We start from the raw sequence: 21129 nt of genomic DNA, 5'->3' as shown, positions 1-21129 counted from the left end.
CCTGGATCGTGAGGAAGATCCATGCCCACTCCTCGATCTGTCCCGTCTCCCCGAGCGAGACCTCGACCTCTTGGGCCTCGGACACTCCTTCGGCCTCCCAGGGTCAGGAGTCCTAGGCTTCTTAGGAGTCTTCTTCGGAGGCGTCGGAAACTTAGGCATCGACACCGCCCTCGGCGCGACCGGGGGTGGAGGAGTAACCGGACGCGGGGTCTGCAGAGCCGGCTTCGGAGGTGGGGTCGGGGCCTTCGGAGGCGGACCCTTCGGCACAGCAGGCCGCGAAGGAGGTGTAGAAGGCTTCATCGGAGTATCCACCCCGGAATGCGCCGTTCCCGGCGAGCCACCATCTCTTCCGGAGCGTGGGGAGCCCCCCACAGTCCTGGGCCTGTCCTTAGGACCTCCAGACGCTGAAGATCGGTGCCCAGACGCCGACCGATGTCCCCTCGACGTCGAACGGTCCTTCGGCGTTGACCGATTCACACCTCGACGTCAAACCGTGTCTCCGTCTCGACGTCGACCCCGACCAGATCGACGAGCCACGAAACCTCGACGACTGGCGATGGTGCCTCGACGGCGACCTCGACCTCTTCGCCGGCCTCGACGTCGACCTCTCGGACCTTCTCGACGTCGATCTCCTTGACCGTCTCGACGTCGGTCTTTTAGAGTGCTTCGACGTCGACCTCTTTGGCGCCGGAGACGCCTTCGACGACGAGGATCCCCTCGACGACGATGTCCTCGACGGCGAACGGCGGTGTCGCCTCGACGGCGAGCGCCGACGCCGGGCCCTCCGATGTCGACCACTCGACGCCGACGACGAGGAGATAGACACCGGCTTCGACGGCGGCCGGAACACGTTCCTCGACGTCGACGGGCGACGTTTTCTCGACCCAGAGCCCTGGGGAGACCTGGAACTGGCCGTTGACCGCCCCCTCGACGTCGTGGTCAGCGCAACTGACCCAGACGGAGATCTTGGGCGAGGGCTGGTCTTCCTGCCCCTGGGGAGCCCCCCAGAGGCCTCAGCATGGGTAGAAGGAGCCCCTCCTGACCCACCTCGTGCCTTCAACCTTCTCTCTTCAAGTCCCTGAAGCCTGATCTTCTTCCTCTCCTTCAGGGTCCTTCCAGAGAAGCCTCTGCAGATCACACAGTCCTCAGGAACGTGGGAAGAGGGAATGCAGAGAATACAGACCTCATGGGAGTCTGACTTGGCCTTCTTCCTTGAGCACTCAGGGCATTTGTCGAATAATGCAGGCATTATGGACAAAAAAGAGTGCAGCAACACAGAAAGAAAGTCACCAAAGTACTATAAAATCGAAATTAGTGTAAAACACTAACAAAAACCCTTGAAAAGGAAGAGCTCCATGCTCCAGGGTCCTGCTTGCAGGAGCCGGAAAAAAGAACTGAAACTAAGTTGGACCTGCTATGCATTCTGGGATACTGGGAGAAGGTTCTGGAAGGTTCCTTAAAGGCACAGTATCCTAATTAAGCCACATAATGGCAGCCTATGGGGCTTGTCTGTCCAGGTTCTTCTCTCCATCATTCCTGAGGGATTTTGCTGTTAAGCAAGGGAAATCTGTACAGGCTTTGCTGTTTTGTGGATTTTGTGGTGGAATTTCTAGTTGAAGTACTGGACAGTGTAGCCTTTTTTGGCTGCATTATCTGTCTTTAAATTCTCTCTTAAGTGTCTATGCATTTTCTGACACTGTAAGAGATTATTTTTGATTGCTCCGGGGTCCACGCACATGGGCGGGACTATTCACTAGATTATGACTATACACAGAGATCCCCTACTACAGAATGTCCCATTCCATGACTATGCATAAGCAAACCTACAAAGTATTCTATTTTTCCCCTGATAAACATTCACAAAGGGATCTGTACCCATTGATACCCTGTAATGTAAAAAGGCAGGCTGGAGAGTGTTTATGGTATCACAGGATTCATTCTGCCACACACGTATTTGAACAGCCACGTTAAATGCCTTGGCTTCATTCATTTTCTCAGTCTTGGTTAGCGATATTGTCTGACCTTAAATTGGTGCCTTAACTCTGGTTCTCATGGATAGTCCGTGCATCTTGGCCAAATGGAAACATAAGTAGAATTTGAATGTCCCACTGGACACATCAGTTTAAATTGACTTCTCCCCAGTGCAAGTAGGCAACTGACTTCTCGTGGGTAAAAGGGGGCTGGTTGCAACCTCAATATTGAATAAAGTAGGGCGGCTCTAGGTATTTCTGCGCTCAGCCCCCAACAGTTATCCATTCCCAAACAGCATCTTTGTAGGAGGGAGGAAGTCTGAAATACTGCTCTTCAGTTACACTCTCCATCTTGGACAAAACACAAGAACCAGACACTAATTTCACTCTTGCACCTGCAATAAAGAATGGACTTTGCCTTTAATGCACAGGGAGATACAAATCAGAATGGAGAAAGCAGCCTATGGCGCTTACAAAAATCCAACTAGACATCTTGACAAAGGAAATAGTTATCATAACCCAAATTTGTCTAGTATCCTTGTGCAAGCTGTAGTAGCATCCTGTCCACCCAAGATTAACTGTTCTTGGAGGCAGAGTTTTAATTATTTTAGAAGAATTGTCTTTCATAGTGTACGGTTGTCTTTAAAAAGAAGCATTTTCCCTAAAAATACGATAACCGCTGTCAATACTTCTCAAACAATAAAAAAGCACCAGTGAAATGCTTGTTATTAGTGGCACACCTTGGATAAAATTAAATCTTCGCAATGTAGTGCAATTTACAGAGTTACAAAAAATAAAGCTATCTCCCCGCAAATATAACTTCACAGATCTTAGTTTGTTGGAGGCTACACAAATGTAAGTGCACCTGAAACAAAATGTAGTTTTCTGAATTTCCACACTTCTCCCCTGTATAAGAGCAGTAGGTTTTGTTCTGATGAATCCAAGGAAAAGACTGGTTGGCAACTAAATGGTAAGCGGGCAGAACTACAACAGATCTCCAACAGTAAGGATATTAGAACGCAACAGTTTAATGGTTATAGATAGAATTCCTTATCAGTCAAAGGAGGTTATCTGGCCACGTACATATTTTTATGTTTTAGAGACCATTTGGCATGGAAGAATTGAAGCTCAATTGGAGTGGATCTATATCTGCAGGTCTGGTCGTGTAAGGTGGCATCCACGTCACCTCAGTGTTTACGACTACTGTTAAAAAGGCTCGTGGATATGGCCCAAGCTGGGCCCGTTTGGGGTTGTAGTGAGCCATATTAATTCTTGCCACTTTCCATGTCGTTAATGTAGAGCTCCACTCCTTCCTGCAGTGGCTGATCATTTCCCCCCTGGTATACTGACACCCATTGTGGATAGCAAGTCCCCATGACCCCAGGACTTACTGGTGGCCCTTTCTGCCCAATGTCTGGGGAAAACAAAAACACACATTCCTCGGATTTGACATGCACAGTGTCAGTAGATGCTGTACTGCATTTTGCATACATATGTTAAGCACAAAACAGCCCTAGCTCCAAGACAAGATGGTTGAAATTTTAAGCGCAGTCTTCAGAACACAGCGCCCATGCTCTATTTAGGCAGTGCGCTTTCAATGCGACAGATTATAAGTGGACAATTTAAAAGGCAGTTTTCTTCAACGTACGACAAAATAATTAAACAACTGTGTACTTGGGAGACTGAAACGGTAACGGAGCAGAGCATATTAGTGACGCTCGAAGGCTGGGACGGGGATGCTTCTGAATTCAATGTTCTTGTCCTCAAAATAAACACACCGGTCACACTTTAATAATCCTAACACGCTGCGTTCATCTACATTTTACATTCGGCCTGTCTGCTGCTGCTGTCGTTAGCAAAGGGCAGGGCTGTCATTCAGAGACCGCTCCAAAGCAAGCAGGATCGCCGAAGCATCCGGAAAGGTCCACTCACCTTATCAGGGCGCATTGCTGCAAATGACTGGGATTCACGGAAGCAAGGGCTGTGTTCCAGCTAGTGAGTGGAAAAGTGGCAACCGTACACATAACTGGATGAAGGGAATACACTTGACGTTTTAGGAACTCGGTTCCATAAATGAGAATAGGAATGGTTAATATCTAGGATGACCCTTTTCTGGCGAAAGGGCAAAGGATACTTTTGTGCACTCATAATATGAAGGAGAGTTTTTAACGTATGTAATATATAGGAGACTTTTTAACTTTTGTAATATAAAGGAGACTTTTTAACTTATGTGATACACACATTTTCAATAAATAGGGAGGCATTTGCAATGGAAATGTCAAATCCGAGGTACAAATAAAAATATTTAGGAGGAGAGATTGGGCTTGTGATCATATATGGAATGGTAACATTTTACAGACAGGTTCTGACAGCAAATAAAGGAGTATGGTGGCCAAAATCATCTGCCCTACGTTTAACTTATGCTGGGGCAGAGGGAAAGCCATACTTAACATACCCTCTCTTCCATGTCCAAAATGTTTAAAGAAAAAAAAAAAAATATATATATATATATATATACACAAATAAAATAGATGGCCTCCTGCCACCCACACAGCCGATGTGCACTATGCACTCTCCTCCAGAAGCCACACTCGGACAGCCTAGCCAGAGCTGGCAGGAATTCATTTACGACGTAGCAACAGTTTTCTTACCCACTTTTGCTACGTTACGTTTACCCAAGTTTTGTTACACACTGTTGCTACATCATAGCATTGAATTACTGGATTTGCGAACCAGTTCTTGATGCGAATAGCTCTCTAAAACAGCCATGCACAACAAAATATTTCTTTACAGAAATGTGAATATGCAACAACACTGTCACTGAAGTATGGCAACACAGTATTTTAATGGTCCCAACACAGTAGGGCGTTTAGTTCAGAAATATACAGGCGTAAAGGGACACCGCAATGCTACGGTATCATATCCCTGCGCCCAACCCACAAGCTTCTTTCAAGGCTGCTCACGTTCAGCTGTCCCCTGGTGAAATTGTATGCAGACTGAGCAGTGCAGCATCACTTGGGACTCCTTCAGCCCCACACTCACTGGAGCAGCAGTTTAATGAACGTTCTTTTCGGACAGCTAGCCTATAGGCAGGTGGCGAACGGCATGCCAAAGTTGCCAATCGAAGTTGCCATCTTGACATCTAAATGCGATATTTGAAACCTTCTGAGGTGGGAAGCCGGAAATTATCCAGACGTGCAGAATCTCATAATCAACAATTTCATAAACCAGAGAAGACCTACACAGAACACCTGGGGTATAAACCTCAGGTTAATAAATCACTTATCTAAAGAAATAGTTGTGGTTAAAATCCTTAGAACTGCATTACAATTTGGATAAACTGCACATATTCTCTGACTTGGGACTAAATGTGCAACTGTTTTCAATAAGGGAGTATAGCATCTATGAAAATAATTCATAGATTTAATTCCATCGATCTTTAGGATGCACAAACATTTCTAATGACTTCTGGAACAAAGCATTTTTGGGGGATATTTGACACTCATATAGTCGACTGAAAGAGGGGTAAGTCAGCCTTTACTACTAAGGGGATTCCATGTCACCATGTCCTCAATGTACAGCAGGTAACAGCAGTACCAGCGCACACTGGCGCCATATTAGATTAGTTGACTGGTTGCACCACGGCTCTGGAAAGGCATTCATTTTTAAATCTTTGTAATAGTTTAAAATGGTCAGAAATGCAATCTCGGAGATGAGGAAATTCGTTTTCTAATAAGGGGTCTAACTTCACAGCTGAAAATACTGCGGTCAATACCTTTAATGGTGATACACAAAGGAAATTTTCTTTGATCCATAAACCAAATAAATCACACAAAAATCAGGTGCAAGAGCCATACAGAGTATTTTCGGAAAAAACATTGCAAAATTAGCCACAGACAGCAACATGACTTTAAAAAAGTATGAAATGTTAGACATTGGCACGTTGCCCAGAAAGCACATTAAGCAGTGAAAAAATGTACAAATAGGCTTCCTTCATCTCCAAATATCTTCTGCGAATCGAAACTCAATTGTGCAAGGCTTTAAACTTAAATGTTTGAGTCCCATATTTCCAAAGGACTTACTTTAGAAATGCATCAAAGCTATACATGTCATGGTTTTGAACACAAATAATTCAATACGTTTTAGGGCATGCTTTTAAAAGGTCAATACCAAAATTCCACCTACATGTAAACGATAGGGAAAAACACTTTCAAAAAACAAAAACAATAATAAAAAGCATGTACACCACCAATGCAGAGCCTACAATTATAGCCACAATTGCAAGTCCTCCTCCTTTATAGAAGGCCTCACAGCTTCACAAATACACAGAGGAAAGAAGGATGGAAAGGGATGCACACAATGCTGAGGAGAAAGTTACAGATTACACTCAAATGTAATCCTTTTAAAGGTTTACCAACTCAAAAAATAAGCCACCTTTGAACCAAACAATGATGAATTTAAGGACCTGCAACGTCTTTACAAGGCACATAACAGTAATTTTCATATTCAGTGGAAAGACCACACATTCAGATTAACAACCATCAATTCATGCTCAGCTTTTGACACAAGTGACACTTTTAAAATTGTCCTAAGCAATTTTGTAGTAGCTGGTTTATGTAGGGTGCCTGGTGAGAACGCGGTGTTCGATTTACCCTACATCTGAAATACCCAAGCAGTTTATTAAGCAGACTCGAGAGCCCCATGAAAGTATTCTGTTATCACTGACCATAGGAACAAAAACATCAAAAGAGTAACTCTCAATGAGCGCACTTCAGCCAACCACTGCCAAAATCAGTATTGCCGAAAGGAAGCTGTAACTTACTGCTGGTACTAAAAGCTTTTTAACTTCTTCCACAGCTCTTTTCAGTTTGATTTCTGCTCGGTTTTGCGTGTCTTCCACAGTGATAAGTACATGTAAATCTTCATTTAGGTGCTCCCAGTTGGGTTTGCCTCGGTTCTGTTCCTCCTGAAAAACAAACAAGTTAACTTATAAGTGGAGTTTATCTTCGGGGCCAGACTAGTAGTAGACTAGAAATAAATAACAATAGAAGTGAGCCAAAATCAAACTTTTTTTTGCCAAAGCACAGTGATTCAAATAAAAAAATGATTGGTCATTGATTGAAGGGAGGACACCTGCCAATTGAGCTTGAAAGTTATTTTTTTCAAATTTAAATATTGGGCTAAAGAGCAGGTTTTTGAAAGCTTGGCCAATATGTTTGCAGGCTAAATTCCTAAGAGTCCTTCCTTTAATCAAATCATCGGTCACAACACTTGTTTGCAAACGAACAATGAGATCATTTTATATTCCAAAAATCACATCTGCAAATTTGAAATATACACAAAACACCACGAAACAGATCTCACAGGAATGGGTATTTGTAATGCACAATTTAAATTTTATAAATAAAAAAAAAGACAAATTCGCTAAATATTTTGCCCTAGAATTCCTTGTTTACCTTCGTCAACCAAGTGTAATTCCGGTTGTTTTCATATTTATGAATGTGTCACTAGGCGAATTTCTCAAGAATAATGTGGTAAATGGAATACAAGACGAATCGACTCGAGAGTACAAAAAACTAACTAATTGGTCATGTTAACCAAAGATACAAGCATTGGACTATTGTTGAAGTCACAGGCTTTTTTGGGTTGGGATCCAAGGGGCGCTTGTACATAAAAGACAAACCTACCTATAAAAAGAAAGTCAGATGAAACCTTGTATTACAGTGATTAGACCAGATGGTCTTGTCAGCACAGGTTGTCAAAAAGCGCATCAAACACTGGAACAGCCCTCCCAACCCAGACAGCTGAAAACATTAAAGGCCACATGAAACCAGGTTTACAAGTCAAGTCTCTGGAGAGGTCTGCCATCACACCCACCCACCTACTCATGAACATCTTAGCAAGTTAAACACACTGTTGGGTCTGCTTAGCCAGCCCGAAAGTGAAGGCTTACGCCAAAAGAGATCAATATTGTCCGCTACGTTATGCCTCTCCAAAACACATTCCTTCCATGGCCAAACGACAAAGCATCCTTTAACATTGGAATGCACCTCTTTAGTGTGAATAACAAAAGTTATGTGAATACCATTTCCTGCGATCCTTAATCCCCATAACTACCAAATCAATGAGAAGCCATTATGGAACGGCTGCTACAACCATCAGCAAATAAGGGCAGCATATAGGATGCATACATCTGCCAATTGCAAATATCAAATTAATTTCTAGTGGCCACTGTAATCAAAGAAACAATCTGAGAAATATATTACCTACATCCAGGATTCGAAACCCTTGTACAAACAAATATAACATGCGAAAAACTTCATGAATTGACTATTGGATCTCCTACCATGCTCCTAGGATTTTTAGAGCCAAACCTAAGTGCAAAATAGAAGGACACCTTCCAGAAACTAACTTCCAAATTCAGTTCATGCACATTCAATTCAGAGAGACTTCATAGCGCACAAATAGGTCAATGCAATTAAAAAAAGGCAGCAACTCTTGAATACTGAGATAGTTGCGCATTACTGTTTTAGGTACAGTCACAAAAATATGCCTAATTTCATGAGGTTCGCCAATCCCTAACCAAAACACAATAATGCTAGCAAAATCCTACACATTTTACCCTGATAGATCCAGGTCAACATTTAATCAACAAATCCGGACGAGGAACGACAAAAAAAAAAAAAAAAAAAACAGGCGCCTTACAGCGAGTACAGAGGACATCATGTATTAGGAGGATAGAAACTTCAAATACTATATTTTACTGTGAAATGTTGGGACTTTATAAACCAACGAGCCTCTGCCCTCAGGCATCTCCATGGTCAAAGAACACCTTAATGGCTTGAAATACTGCGATTATGCATGGTGGGCATTTCAGGTCATGTTTTGATCAATGGTGCAACTTGTTACTAAGTTTACTTCCCGGAAAGGCCTCACCTGCAGCGCAGAAGTCCAGCAGCAATCTGTTGTGGTAAAGGCTGGTACTGAGCACTGGTGACCAATTAACGGTCTCTAAACTGAAGCAGCATCACAAATTCAATACTAACTGCGACGATAATTCTTCCAAGCAGGGAAACCGAAATCCTCCCAGTCTTAACTCAACCAAACACAGACAAGCTTCCCCAGTGGCCTGAACAGCCTTCGAGGTAAACAGGCAATTCACACAACCCATTTAATTCCGAACAGTGACCTTTGGCTGTTTGGATGTACTGCGCACTGCTGTTTTCACCCAAGGCGGACAGGTGCTGTAATCGTTTGCTCGAAAACAAAGCTCTCGCGCGGCCTTTTCTCCATGCTCATCTTTGGAATTCGTTGTGCTTTCACACACTAATCACGCATGGCTCCATGTTCACCCTTATAGAGGCCACGCCAGCTACGGTGGGGCCGTGCCAACCCCAGAGGGCCTCGTCTGGCATAGGTCTTGACTGCAGCAATGCAATAAAGGTCTGCTGCATTCCAAGGATAAACAGAGTAATGCAGGGAGAAGGAAAATAAACAGGCCGTGGGCTAATGCGGAGCCAGAAATGCAGGTAGTTCAATGTGCTCTTACTACGCACACTTTGCAGGTAATACACAAAGTAAGTGTAACCAGGGCCACTGGAACTATGCGGCAGGGGAGGGCCAAATTATGCATCGTGACAAGGCACACTTTGTGACAGCATTGCTTCATTATTTTTACACTTGTTAACACTGTCTGAGCATTGGTTGCACCGCATTAGTATCAGGTTAACACTCAAATATAGAAATAAGCAACAGAAAGGTGACCACTCAACTTTTGAAACACGCCTTCTATTGTGTGCGAACACGCCACTGCATTTTAGTAACTTTTAAACCGTTTGAGCTATTTGAACATCTGTAAATTATGCAACAGACTATGCATTATGGGGCAAATGCGGCAAATCTATAATTCTGCACAAAAAAAAACAGCAGCAGCTTCATATCGCATAGTACCAGTGGCCCATAAAGTAACCCATTTCAATGAAATAGCTATAATTAGAACGTGAACACTCATGGAGACTTCCAATCCTCAAACTTTTCGATTCTGTGTAAAATTATTAATTCCAATTACAAAACAAGCATTGGCAATGCCAATAGGTATAGATTATGGATGCACTGTCAAGCCAAACTGAAAATGTACTTTAATGTGCCTCTTCCCATCTGTGCAGCTGGCAGAGAAAAACACCACAAATTTCCTATTTATCCAAGACACCTTACATGTAAAGTGTGTGCCCCTTAAAATTAAAGCTCAGGCAGCTAGATAAATAAACAAAATGGGCACAGCTGTGTGGAGGGCAGCATTTTTTTGTGGAACCACACACTTCTGCCCAATCAAAACATGTAATCCTGTTTCCCAACATTTGGGTACAGCCAAAGCCCCTTTCCTGGTGGTTTTCACAAATGTCTGGTAACAGCTGCACTGTCAAGTCAGGCCATACTAGTAGTTCCAATGATCCTGGGTTCAAAGTAACAGGAGCTAGCAAATACAACAATTACTTTAAGTCTTCGAACCATCGCAGCCCAGGGAAGGTCATCTGAGCATTATCACCATCAGTTAATACACACTGCATTAAAACTAGGGCGCTCATTCTTTTTTGTGGACATTTTCATCTGTATTTTTCCATATTTATTTTTGGCCAATTTTTCTTATATTATCCATATTTATTCTGTAGTTCGTTAAAAATGAAGCTGAAACTTGTATATTTCTAAATTTACCAAATAAATATTATTGAAGGCCTGGCAGATTTTAATTATATGAATGAAAATACACATTTCAGTATATTCAACAACTGTTTAACACCATAAGGAAATGTGCATTTTTAGTCGTGACGGATCGCATTCAGAATCACTTTTAAAATAAATAAATAATTTTTTGTCCAGATTTAAAAAAAACTGAGCAAAATAGCTGGGTTTCTGTCTAATTATCTGCAACAATCAGTAAAGACGTTAAACTGGGCGCCTTGATTTAACCTTTATATAAAAACCATTCCTGAAGGATATTTTCCTTTTGTGAGTGGGTAAGTACATCCCCAAAATATCATTTGAATATTTCCGGTTGCGGATTTCACCATATCTGTTCTCAATTGTAACAGCAGTGCTTTTCACTACAAGCAGCTTACTTTATGCTACAACTGCTATGTCTTTATGTAGCCACCACAACAATTTGAACCGGCACGTTGTGCATAATACTGTTTCAGCTAACAATGGGGGCAGTGTGGTTGACATTTAAGGAAGATTAACTATTTAGGTGAGAATTGTTACATAGAAGCCAAGTTTTCAGGTATCAAAGGCAAAGTCAAACACCCCATTCAATCAACCACTTGGATGCTAGGGTATGTGGAGCAATTTACTGTACATTTCCGTTGAAATGAATGGGCACTCCATGACGAGTTACCCTTGTCATTAGCATGGAAGTGGTTAAGTCCTCTAGAGATGCCCTAAGACAGTTATTCACAGAGCACTACAAAGAGCAATTTGAAACCACTTCTCTTAAGCGTAGGACAGGAACTCAAGTAAAAAAAATAACAAAAAACATTTAAAAATCCAAAGCACCTCACTGTTAGATCGCTACACCATTGTGTTTTCTTGATCAGCCAGGGAAGATCATTCCACCAATAATGGGAGAACTGTCCACATCCTCTTCGTGATATGGTGATGAACTCTTTACATGCTCAATTAATTTCAAGGCATCTGCCAATCTGGTACACTCGCTTTGCCAGACCTCGTTAATATTAGCTAATGTTACATTTGTTTTTCTGATTGGCACAACGTTGTCTAAAGGTTTAAAAGTCACACAGTGCAAACAAAAAAGTATACTGAGATCAGCTCTCTAATTGGTGGCCAAGGTGCTCAAGACCAATTGTGTGAACAATGATGGGGACCTCCCACAAAAAAAGCTCATTAGGAGTCAGACTCCCACATATCCCTAATAACTGCATGCTTTAGACCGAATGGGAGATTGGAGAGGGGGAGGGGGAGGGGGGGGGGGGGGGAGAGGAGGCACCAGTGCACCACTAAGGCTGCGTTATGCTCCCGCCTAAGACATCCCTTTTCCTATTGCATGTTAGCTGGCCAATGGCTTTCAATGGGTACATACAACTATACAGAGTTAATTCAGCAAAAGACTGATGAAGCTAAATCACCTACATTTTTTAAGTAGGAGACATAAAACCTACACGCCAACCTGCTACTCCCTCTAAAGAGTCCCTCAAAATATGAGCAACTACAGGATACAACATTAAAACTCAGGAACCCTACACACAGCCCACCTGAGAAACTGATCCTGACCGGATCCATAAAGTTTCACTTATGCAAATTGATCACTGACAAATAAATTCCACCAGCGGATAAAAACAAATCTTCAGATTGAAGGCTAGGTCCGCAGAGCAATGTCTCCACTAATATTAATCTTATTGTGGGCATAAGCAACACATACAAACTGCTTACTATGGCACCTAAAAAGTTAGAACACTGAAAGGAAGTCCCTCTCAAGAAGGGCGGAACAATCACAACTGACATCTCAAACCATTGTTTTCTTCCACATGGAACTGGAGGTCAAACAAGACCCAACAAGCAGCGTGCGACAACCAAAGCTAACCCCATCTATAAATTTACGTCAGCAATTACTTCTGCAGAAGGAAAAATAATCATCAGTATGGCACTACGACTTCGCTCATTTTCCCAATTTAACAGATACGATCGTTCCAAAAGCGACCAGTGCATGCAAGCAGAAAGAAGATGCTGCCAAGCAGTAAGAACCCAGAGGACCTTAAGTCTGGTCATTAGCAGAAGGCATTAGGGGTTAACACGCTACGAAGAGACAGGTCTGAAATGATGCACTAATTATTTGTTTGAACAACAAAAGTAATTCTGTAACACCGAGCACTGGAACTCGCTGATTGTCCTCACCCCTGCTGATACACCGCTTTAATTGTGCATTTATAGTCAGGCAAATTAGCACAGGCTTTTGATCCAACTGCGCTCCTAATGGTGCAAGTTCACATGCAGAGAAATGCTGCGGAATACTGGACAGGAGTGCAACATGCAAAACCGACATACGATGGCCACCCATTAGGCACACGCAAAGCTGCAGCACAGCGGGTACAGAACCTCCAGGGTAAGCTGGGAAGAAACAAAAAATGTATGCAACTGTCAAATTATTAGCTTCGGTACATCAATGTTGCTAACATGTTGGGCACAGGATGTTTAAGCAGCTTGAAATCATGTTTCCCTATAAGCTTTTTGCAGTGGTCTGACCCAAAGGCACAGGCGGAGCACCGCAGTGGAGCCTTTGGCGAAATTACTCTTCTCAGCCCTATATCAACAAATTACTGTTTGAGATGGAGAAAGCACAAAAAAAAAAAAAAAAAAAAGTAGGACAAACACCTGCCTCCCCCGAGTTTTGCAGTAGATCACTCATACAAAATACCCAAAACCTTTCCTGGCTGCTGTAGGCTATTGCATTCTTATGGCGTATAATATAACACAAAGTATTTCTGCACAAAGTTTGATCATTTCCTCGACAGTATATGCGCCAGCACTTTTGTCTTTGATAAATGCTATTTGAAGATTGCTGATCCACTTTCGGGTTTTAGGGTTTGTTCGATCTTTATCACAATCAATAATAAAAGAGGAAACGCCTAGACAAAAAGAAAAGAAAAAAAACAATCATTGCAAAAGAGACCTTTTACAGGCAGGGGCAAAGCAACTAGTTCTTGCTTGCATTTTGAGTCCCATCAAACTTTCATAAAAGCCTGCACCGTTTGAGAAAAGATATGTTTTCAATGTATGGTGCATCTATGAGATAAAGAACTCAATGTGCGATAAATCAGTATACTTTAGAAATGTAAAATATTCCCTCATGAATTGCACTCCAACCACTAAAAAGGAGGTGGAAAGATGCACCAAGTCGCTGCTACCATAATGTAATACTACTCTGGAAGGAATCAAACTCCGCTCCATGTATATTAAAAAAAAACTATAACAGGACTGAAGACCATAGAACTGTCAAGCTGTAAAGGGAGCATGGTACAGCAACCATTATTTATATTAAACGAGTTTTTCACTCATTCGACCCCTACAGCCACCATCTCTCTCCCCCGCCCCCCGCCCCCTCCCCCACCCCCACCACACACCAATAGCACATGGGCACCTAGCCTTCTATTACTAAAACCAAGCAAGGGTGCACAAACAAGGCAACAAGAATGTTGAACTATTTTTCTGCTAGTGTGATATTCAACACAGACCTGTCACTCCGGTCCATTTCACTGAAATGTTTCAGTGATATCTGTCACATCCATAGGCAGCAGAAGTATATAGGCACATGGTTCTAAAACGGGAGGAGTGGAGATAATTGGGGCGAGGGATTTCAAAAGGATAACACAGAGGACACACAGGAACGACGCAGCAGACAGACTTCCCTCCAACTAATTTTTCTCGGTGTCATTGAGAAAAGTTCGACCTTCAAATGGAATCTAGTTTCAATGTAATCAATATTAAATTGAGCTTATTTCGGTCTGTTGATGCGAGCTTCGGTACATCAACAGACCTTTAACAGGCCTGTGAACCTGCAGAGAAGTGAATTCACAAGCATTTGCAATGCAATAGATCTCGCATTTACGCGAGTTTGAGCAATTGGCATTGCAAATGACAGTGCCTTTTATTTATGTTTTGGTTTTTAAAATCTAAAGAAAAGGCATTGCCATTTACAATGCTAATAGCTTAAACTCTAGCAAAAGCGAGACCTACTGCATTGCAAATGCTTGTTTAAGAATGGGTTCGATGATAGTTGACTGCCAGACTTCAGGCAGGCTATTCTTACAGGCAGAATGTGCGTAATTTGTAAATGAAGGCACCGTAAATCCATCGGCACCCCATCTGGAAATTGGGCCTTGTTCACAGAGCTTTCTCGATTGGCTTCGGTCTAGTCTTCAAAAGTAAATCGATACCAAGGGAAAAGGTTAGCACTGCAGGTTCCTTAACATCATTGGGTAGGCCAAACGAGTCGTAAGCTTTAGCCTTTCTGGTATGCACAACAGCCATGGCTCGGCTTAAAAACATGTGGTGCCCAGTTTCTGATTGCTTCCCCGGAATGACGTTTTCGTCATGGATGTAGAAAGTTCTCATGTTAACAGGCCTGTTAAAGGCACAAAACAGGCCTGTTAAAGGCACAAAAACGAATGAGAACTTTCTACATTCATGGCGAAAACGTCATTCCGGGGAAGCAATCAGAAACTGGGCACCACATGTTTTTAAGCCGAGCCATGGCTGTTGTGCATACCAGAAAGGCTAAAGCTTACGACTCGTTTGGCCTACCCAATGATGTTAAGGAACCTGCAGTGCTAACCTTTTCCCTTGGTATCGATTTACTTTTGAAGAACGAGACCGAAGCCAATCGAGAAAGCTCTGTGAACAAGGCCCAAGGTCCAGATGGGGTGCCGATGGATTTACGGTGCCCTCATTTACAAATTACGCACATTCTGCCTGTAAGAATAGCCTGCCTGAAGTCTGGCAGTCAACTATCATCAAACCCATTCTTAAACAAGCATTTGCAATGCAGTAGGTCTCGCTTTTGCTAGAGTTTAAGCTATTAGCATTGTAAATGGCAATGCCTTTTCTTTAGATTTTAAAAACCAAAACATAAATAAAAGGCACTGTCATTTACAATGCCAATTGCTCAAACTCGCGTAAATGCGAGACCTATTGCATTCCAAATGCTTGTGAATTCACTTCTCTGCAGGTTCATTGATACCACTCGTGTGATCTTGTTAATATGCACCCAACCCTCACACCTGCCCCAGTTCAGCAAATGTACTTGCACCTTTTTATTGATCCAGTAAAAGATGCCCCTTTTATGTAGTAGTTTGAGGCTGGAGGTGTCCACGGCTCTTACTGTACATCACACACCACCTCCACAAGTGTCCAGTCCTGCCCTGGTGCAGGCGCTTGACCGGCCTCGTGGCAGGGTGGTAAATCATCTGGACCCAGAGCAATCACTTGCAAAGAGACTGCAGTGACGTGTACAGAGATAGAAGAAACGGGAGCACGAAAGAACCTGCAGAAACGGATTTGTTGTGTATCTGAACCAAGTGAATCAAAATAGCACCCGGTGACCCTGAACACAGATGTCACGCGCTGCAGAAGCGGGAAGAGAGGCAATAGGCCCGGCGTGTGAGCAGGCGGGCATCGCAGGGGCTGAGTCTCCAGTGCCAACGCCTGGGCTCCTGGCTGACTCTCTGATCCTGGGCGACTTGGTTGGTTAGCCTGTGTTGTGTTTAATGGCTCCATGATAAGAGCGGTGTACCTTGAGGGACAGGTCTGCTGTCCAAAGCCTCAGTTTAGCACCTGTGTAATCTCGGAGACAGATTTCTTGGAGTCAGAAATCATGAGGCAGTCCTGCCAAGGCCTCGTATTTTCAAATCTGTGCACCTAGAGGCTGATAGGTCGACCCAGGCTGAGCCTGTGAGCAGGCGCTGCTCTCTGGGCCTTTAATGAATCCGCAATGACTGCTAGCTCTGCTGTCCAGGCGGCAGCCCACATCCTGATCCTAGGATAGCTTCTTGTTTAAGTAAACACCTGTAGGGTCCGTGGAACCACAACTACAGACCCGATGTAAACAGGAAGCGCCAATCGAACCATTAGCAGCCAAACTACGCCAGCACCACAACCACCGCTCTCTTATATATCCAGAGAGGCAATTACTTATTGCGCTGTATGCCGACGATATGACCCTTTACGTGCACAAACCACAGGAGAACCTAAACCCCCTGTTGCGCGAGATCACCAAGTTTGGGTGTATCGCAGGAATACAAATAAACTGGTCAAAATCAGCCCTGTTTCCACTGACTGACAAGACCACGCAATTCCCCTTAGATTATCCCTTGATCTGGGGGCAGATGAGATCAAATATCTGGGCATCAACGTGACTAGAAACCGTGATACCCTTATCAGGGCTAACTACGGAACGGTTCTAGACAAACTGACTGACAACATTACTAGGTGGATTCATCTTCCACTCTCAATGGCGGGACGTATCTCCCTGATTAAAATGGTAGTATTACCTAAGTTGCTGTATCTTTTCACTAATATCCCGTATAATCCGGGTGCCCACTTTTTCCGGGCCCTTAACTCAGATGTCACGACTCATTTGGGGTGGTAAACAAGCTCGGATTGGCATGGGGACACTAATGCTACCCTATCACCAGGGAGGATTCGATGTACCCAACTTTCGGCGTTACTATGACTGTGCACAGGGCCACTTCGCCGCATATTGGCTTCGCCCCCCTCCATTCATGGCGCATTTGGCGGTCGAAGACGGCTATATGAGGCCAGTACCACCATCGGGCTATCTCTACTCTGGCGCCAAGATTGTGGACCGTGATCCCACCACGGTTGACTGTACAGTGCTTGCCTGGAGGCTCTTAGCTGAGGCCATGGGAGCACAGTTTCTCTACTCGCCGCGCATGACCCAAGACTTAGTGTAACTTGTGAGGAAATCGGCCGTAAAATGCTCACGAGACTAGCACTCCACACATGGGGTGACCTATATCTCCAGGGCAGCTTCCGTACGCTGGCACAATTCTTTAGAGATGGCACCCCCTCGGCCATGGATACGTTTCTATATGTGCGTCTAAGACAGAATGTCAAAGCGGTCACCCCCCACTTCCCGGATGAACCAGACACAGTTGCGCCCCTTCATGCCCTGCTCCAGTCAGATGCCCCGAAACATGTTGTCTCCATGCTTTACAAACATACACCGGCAACCCCGTCTCCCCCCTCTCTTAGAGCGAGACGAGACTGGGACGGTGATCTAGACGCCCCAATGTCGGACGAACAATGGGAAGAGAATTGCGCGCATACTACTGCAGTGACAGGTAACACACGTCTCAGACTGGTACATTATAAATTTCTACACCGGCTCTATTATACCCCGGCCAAACTGCACCGTTTTCAACTCCGGGATGATGACCGATGTTTGCGTTGCAGGGCCGAGGGAGCGGACTTCCTACACCTTGCATGGTCGTGTCGTGCTGACTTTCTGGGAGGAAGTGTTTGCGGCCATGTCGGACATGGTTGGTACGACCGTGCCACCTTGCCCAAAGATTGCTCTGCTGGGGCAGGCATGTCCTGAGTTGAAGGCTCATCGTAAATTTTTCGCGCTGGGTCTCCTTCTGGCGAAACGACACGTGGCGTGCCGGTGGGGACGCGAACGGGCACCCAAATTCAAGATTTGGCTGATTACGATGTCCACATGGCAAGACCAACTGCATAATTATGCTAAGCTCTTGCCGCATAAATCACGGCCCAAGGACATATGGGGACCACTTACAGCATACCTTCTCCGACTTCAGGCTGACGATACCGCGCAACAGGGAGACGCTCCTGCGTTACCAGGTCCTGCACTGCACTCCTAAAATACATCACCTGTGGAACCCACCTCCTTCCATATGCCTTGCCCATCATATGTAACACTTCCTGCGATACTACATGTCGAAACTCCTGCACTATAATAAGCAGCATCCACTGTACACATGTGATGTCAGGGTACACATCTTATGTGACCTACACTGGCCGTATCAACGGCGAAATAGCCACACTCCTCGTTCTCTAGCTCTCTAGTTGCATTCCACTAACCCAAGGGATATACACTTAGCATGACGTACTACTAGACAACATCTAGTCAAGTTCCTTACCTAATCATTAGTCACATCCCCTCCCCCCCATGTTAGTTAGACTGATCCACTAGGTGCAGAGGGAATTAGTTCTGAATTATTACGATTATGACACTGCCACTGATGCAGCATCAACGCTCCGCGCCGAAAGGTCCTTTACTCCACATACCTAGTATGGTGGACACACAATGGGGGGGGAACAGTTTGCACTCGACCCACAAGTTTGTCAGGTTATACGGTTAAATTAAGGTAAAATCAAGAAACCTCAAGGATTCACTGTCCAGTATATTTGATTATCTCCAGCATTACTGAATGTATCCTTACGCAGCTCTCAGTAGCCTTTATCGTGGCCGGCCCAGTTGGGTTGTAGGCGGCTTGCCGTGTTAGACACATGCTCCTTCAGTAAGTGATGTACATTAATGACACTGTTGTAGCTGCCGGCCTGTGTTTCCAGGTTGTAGGCCGAAAAGCTGTGTAATCTTTAATAGCCTCAATAAAGGTTTTGAAAAAAAACAGGAAGCGCACATAAGATCTGCGCACAGTACCCCGAGAGATATTTGTTCCCGGAAGTAAAGGGAACTCTATTCTGTGTTAACTGAGGAACAGTTGTACTGTTTGAGGCGCATATAATTCTGCTTCCAGAAGCGAAATGTGTTTACTTACCGTGGCACAGCTTCGCCATCTACTACCAAAGCAAGTAAAGCCTGCGTGATCTCACCCCAGTTGTGTGCGCCCCGAGTCTGTCTCAGCATAATACATTGGTTATCTTGTGGGGTTGAAAGTAGCACGCCCACTTAATATGTCCTGTTTGACATCAGAACCAACCCATCCTGTAACAAGCTCTTGCGCATTGCAGACGCTTGTTTACATCGCGCTTTCGCCGTACTGAAAAAACTAAGTGCCTATACTGAGTAATGAAGGACAGAGTGTCACGCCACCAGTAAAAGATCCAGTCCTGGTAGGTGGGGGTAAAAGCGGACAGAGCGACAAGGAGGGATTAAAAAGCCTCCTTCACAATAGAAAGGCTGCGTTTAACATAAGCTATGAAGCAAGCCAATGGAAAGAAGGGGAGGGGCTTCAAGTCCCATTCGGAAACCGTATGATTCCAAGAGACACTCGCATGGCGAGAGCAGTGCATGCGTGCTACTAACGCCAGGCAACATCTAAAAAGGGACCGTACATCACCTAGTTGTTACAGGCAAACCGCTCTACAGGATTCCTCTATAAAAGTCATTGGCAGTTAAAACCGCAAAAGATTAATATTGTGTGCCCCTGGAATAGATTATATCTGTTGTGCAATATTGCTTTAGAGCCAGTCTGGGCACATAGGAGCGGTGCCCTAATTTGCATCTATTAGCAAATCCATAACTAAAAGTGGTAATTTCCTTAGGCTTCATGGGCCTCATGCGCATTTGACAGCGTGGTCAGTTGAAATGAGAGGATAGGTTAGGGTCCATTGGGGTTCAAAGTGGTCTGGAGCCATACATGCCCTTCATTTCGATCTTAAAGATTCGGGCCTAACAGTGAATGCACAGAGTATTGGCCTGGGACGAAGAGTTTGGCAGCAGTGTGTTTTGATGTTATCTTATTTTTACTATATAAATTTTAGTCAGTGAGTGCAGGGACATGCGGTCAACGGTCAGCCTTTCCCAGTCCTAAACGCAGATGACGCGGTTTTAATGTCTAGACATCTAATGGGATCCATTACTCTTAGATGCTTTTGTCAGTTTTATGAATGGCTTAAGCCTTGCCTCAAATTTAGCAAAAACGTTTGTCATGGCTTGTGGCTGAATGGAACACAAGTCACAATACACTGCGCTCCGGGGGACCACTATTGCAAGAACATATTAATTTCCATACTTGGGGGGGTGGGGGGGCACATTTAACTTGGAGGTCTTGGGTGCCTTCCATGACCCAGAGAATGCTTAAGTTTCACAATTTTATTGACTCCTTAATTAGTTGGGTCTCTAAAATTGAGAAAAAGACTATTACGCCACTTCCAGAAATACATAAAAGTGCATACCTATTTTAACTTATGGTTCTGGGGTTACAAAGCTTCTAAATGCCTGCAAAATGAGGAAAATAGAGAATGCAGCCATATCCTTGGCGTTCCAACCAGGTCACCGGTGCACGCAGTTCATGAAGAACTTAGACTATCCTATGTCGAGGACTCTATAAATCTGGCCCCTCTAAGGTTACGGTATTCCATCTGTACCTTGATTTTGTGCCTAATGCCGGAGCCAAGGTACTGTTGACACGATTTAGGCTTGGCATAGTCAGGTGTCAGCTTTCATTTCCCTTTGGCCTATTAGACCATAAAGCTATCCTTGCTTGCCCCCGCAACAAGCACACCTCGCAAACCCTGGCACACTATTTTTCTGTAAATGTTATCGTATTTATACCGAAAGGTCTTTAATCCCATTACTCAGGAGTGCCTTGGTGACCTGATCTACTCCAATGCTATTATACTTGAAGATGCTCCCTTCACTCGA

General features: G+C 44.1%; 2 protein-coding genes across 12 annotated transcripts in view; one reads left to right on the top strand and one right to left on the bottom strand.

The window, feature by feature from the left end:
• LOC144763238 (uncharacterized) overlaps positions 1 to 21129 on the top strand; it is an 853666-nt gene that overhangs the window by 498784 nt on the left and 333753 nt on the right. The window lies entirely within an intron of this gene.
• QKI (QKI, KH domain containing RNA binding) overlaps positions 1 to 21129 on the bottom strand; it is a 284910-nt gene that overhangs the window by 82716 nt on the left and 181065 nt on the right. For all 11 annotated transcript variants that reach the window (XR_013596195.1, XR_013596196.1, XM_078648642.1 and 8 more), the window contains one exon: positions 6793 to 6936. Coding sequence is in view for 9 of the 11 variants with exons in the window: in XM_078648642.1 (XP_078504768.1) it covers positions 6793 to 6936 (144 nt within the window). In the remaining 2 variants the exon portion in view is untranslated. The remainder of the gene's footprint in view (positions 1 to 6792; positions 6937 to 21129) is intronic.

The sequence above is a fragment of the Lissotriton helveticus genome, chromosome 6 (assembly GCF_964261635.1).
Source record: "Lissotriton helveticus chromosome 6, aLisHel1.1, whole genome shotgun sequence".
In the NCBI taxonomy this organism is placed as follows: domain Eukaryota; kingdom Metazoa; phylum Chordata; class Amphibia; order Caudata; family Salamandridae; genus Lissotriton; species Lissotriton helveticus.
This window is presented reverse-complemented; position numbering and strand designations above follow the sequence as displayed.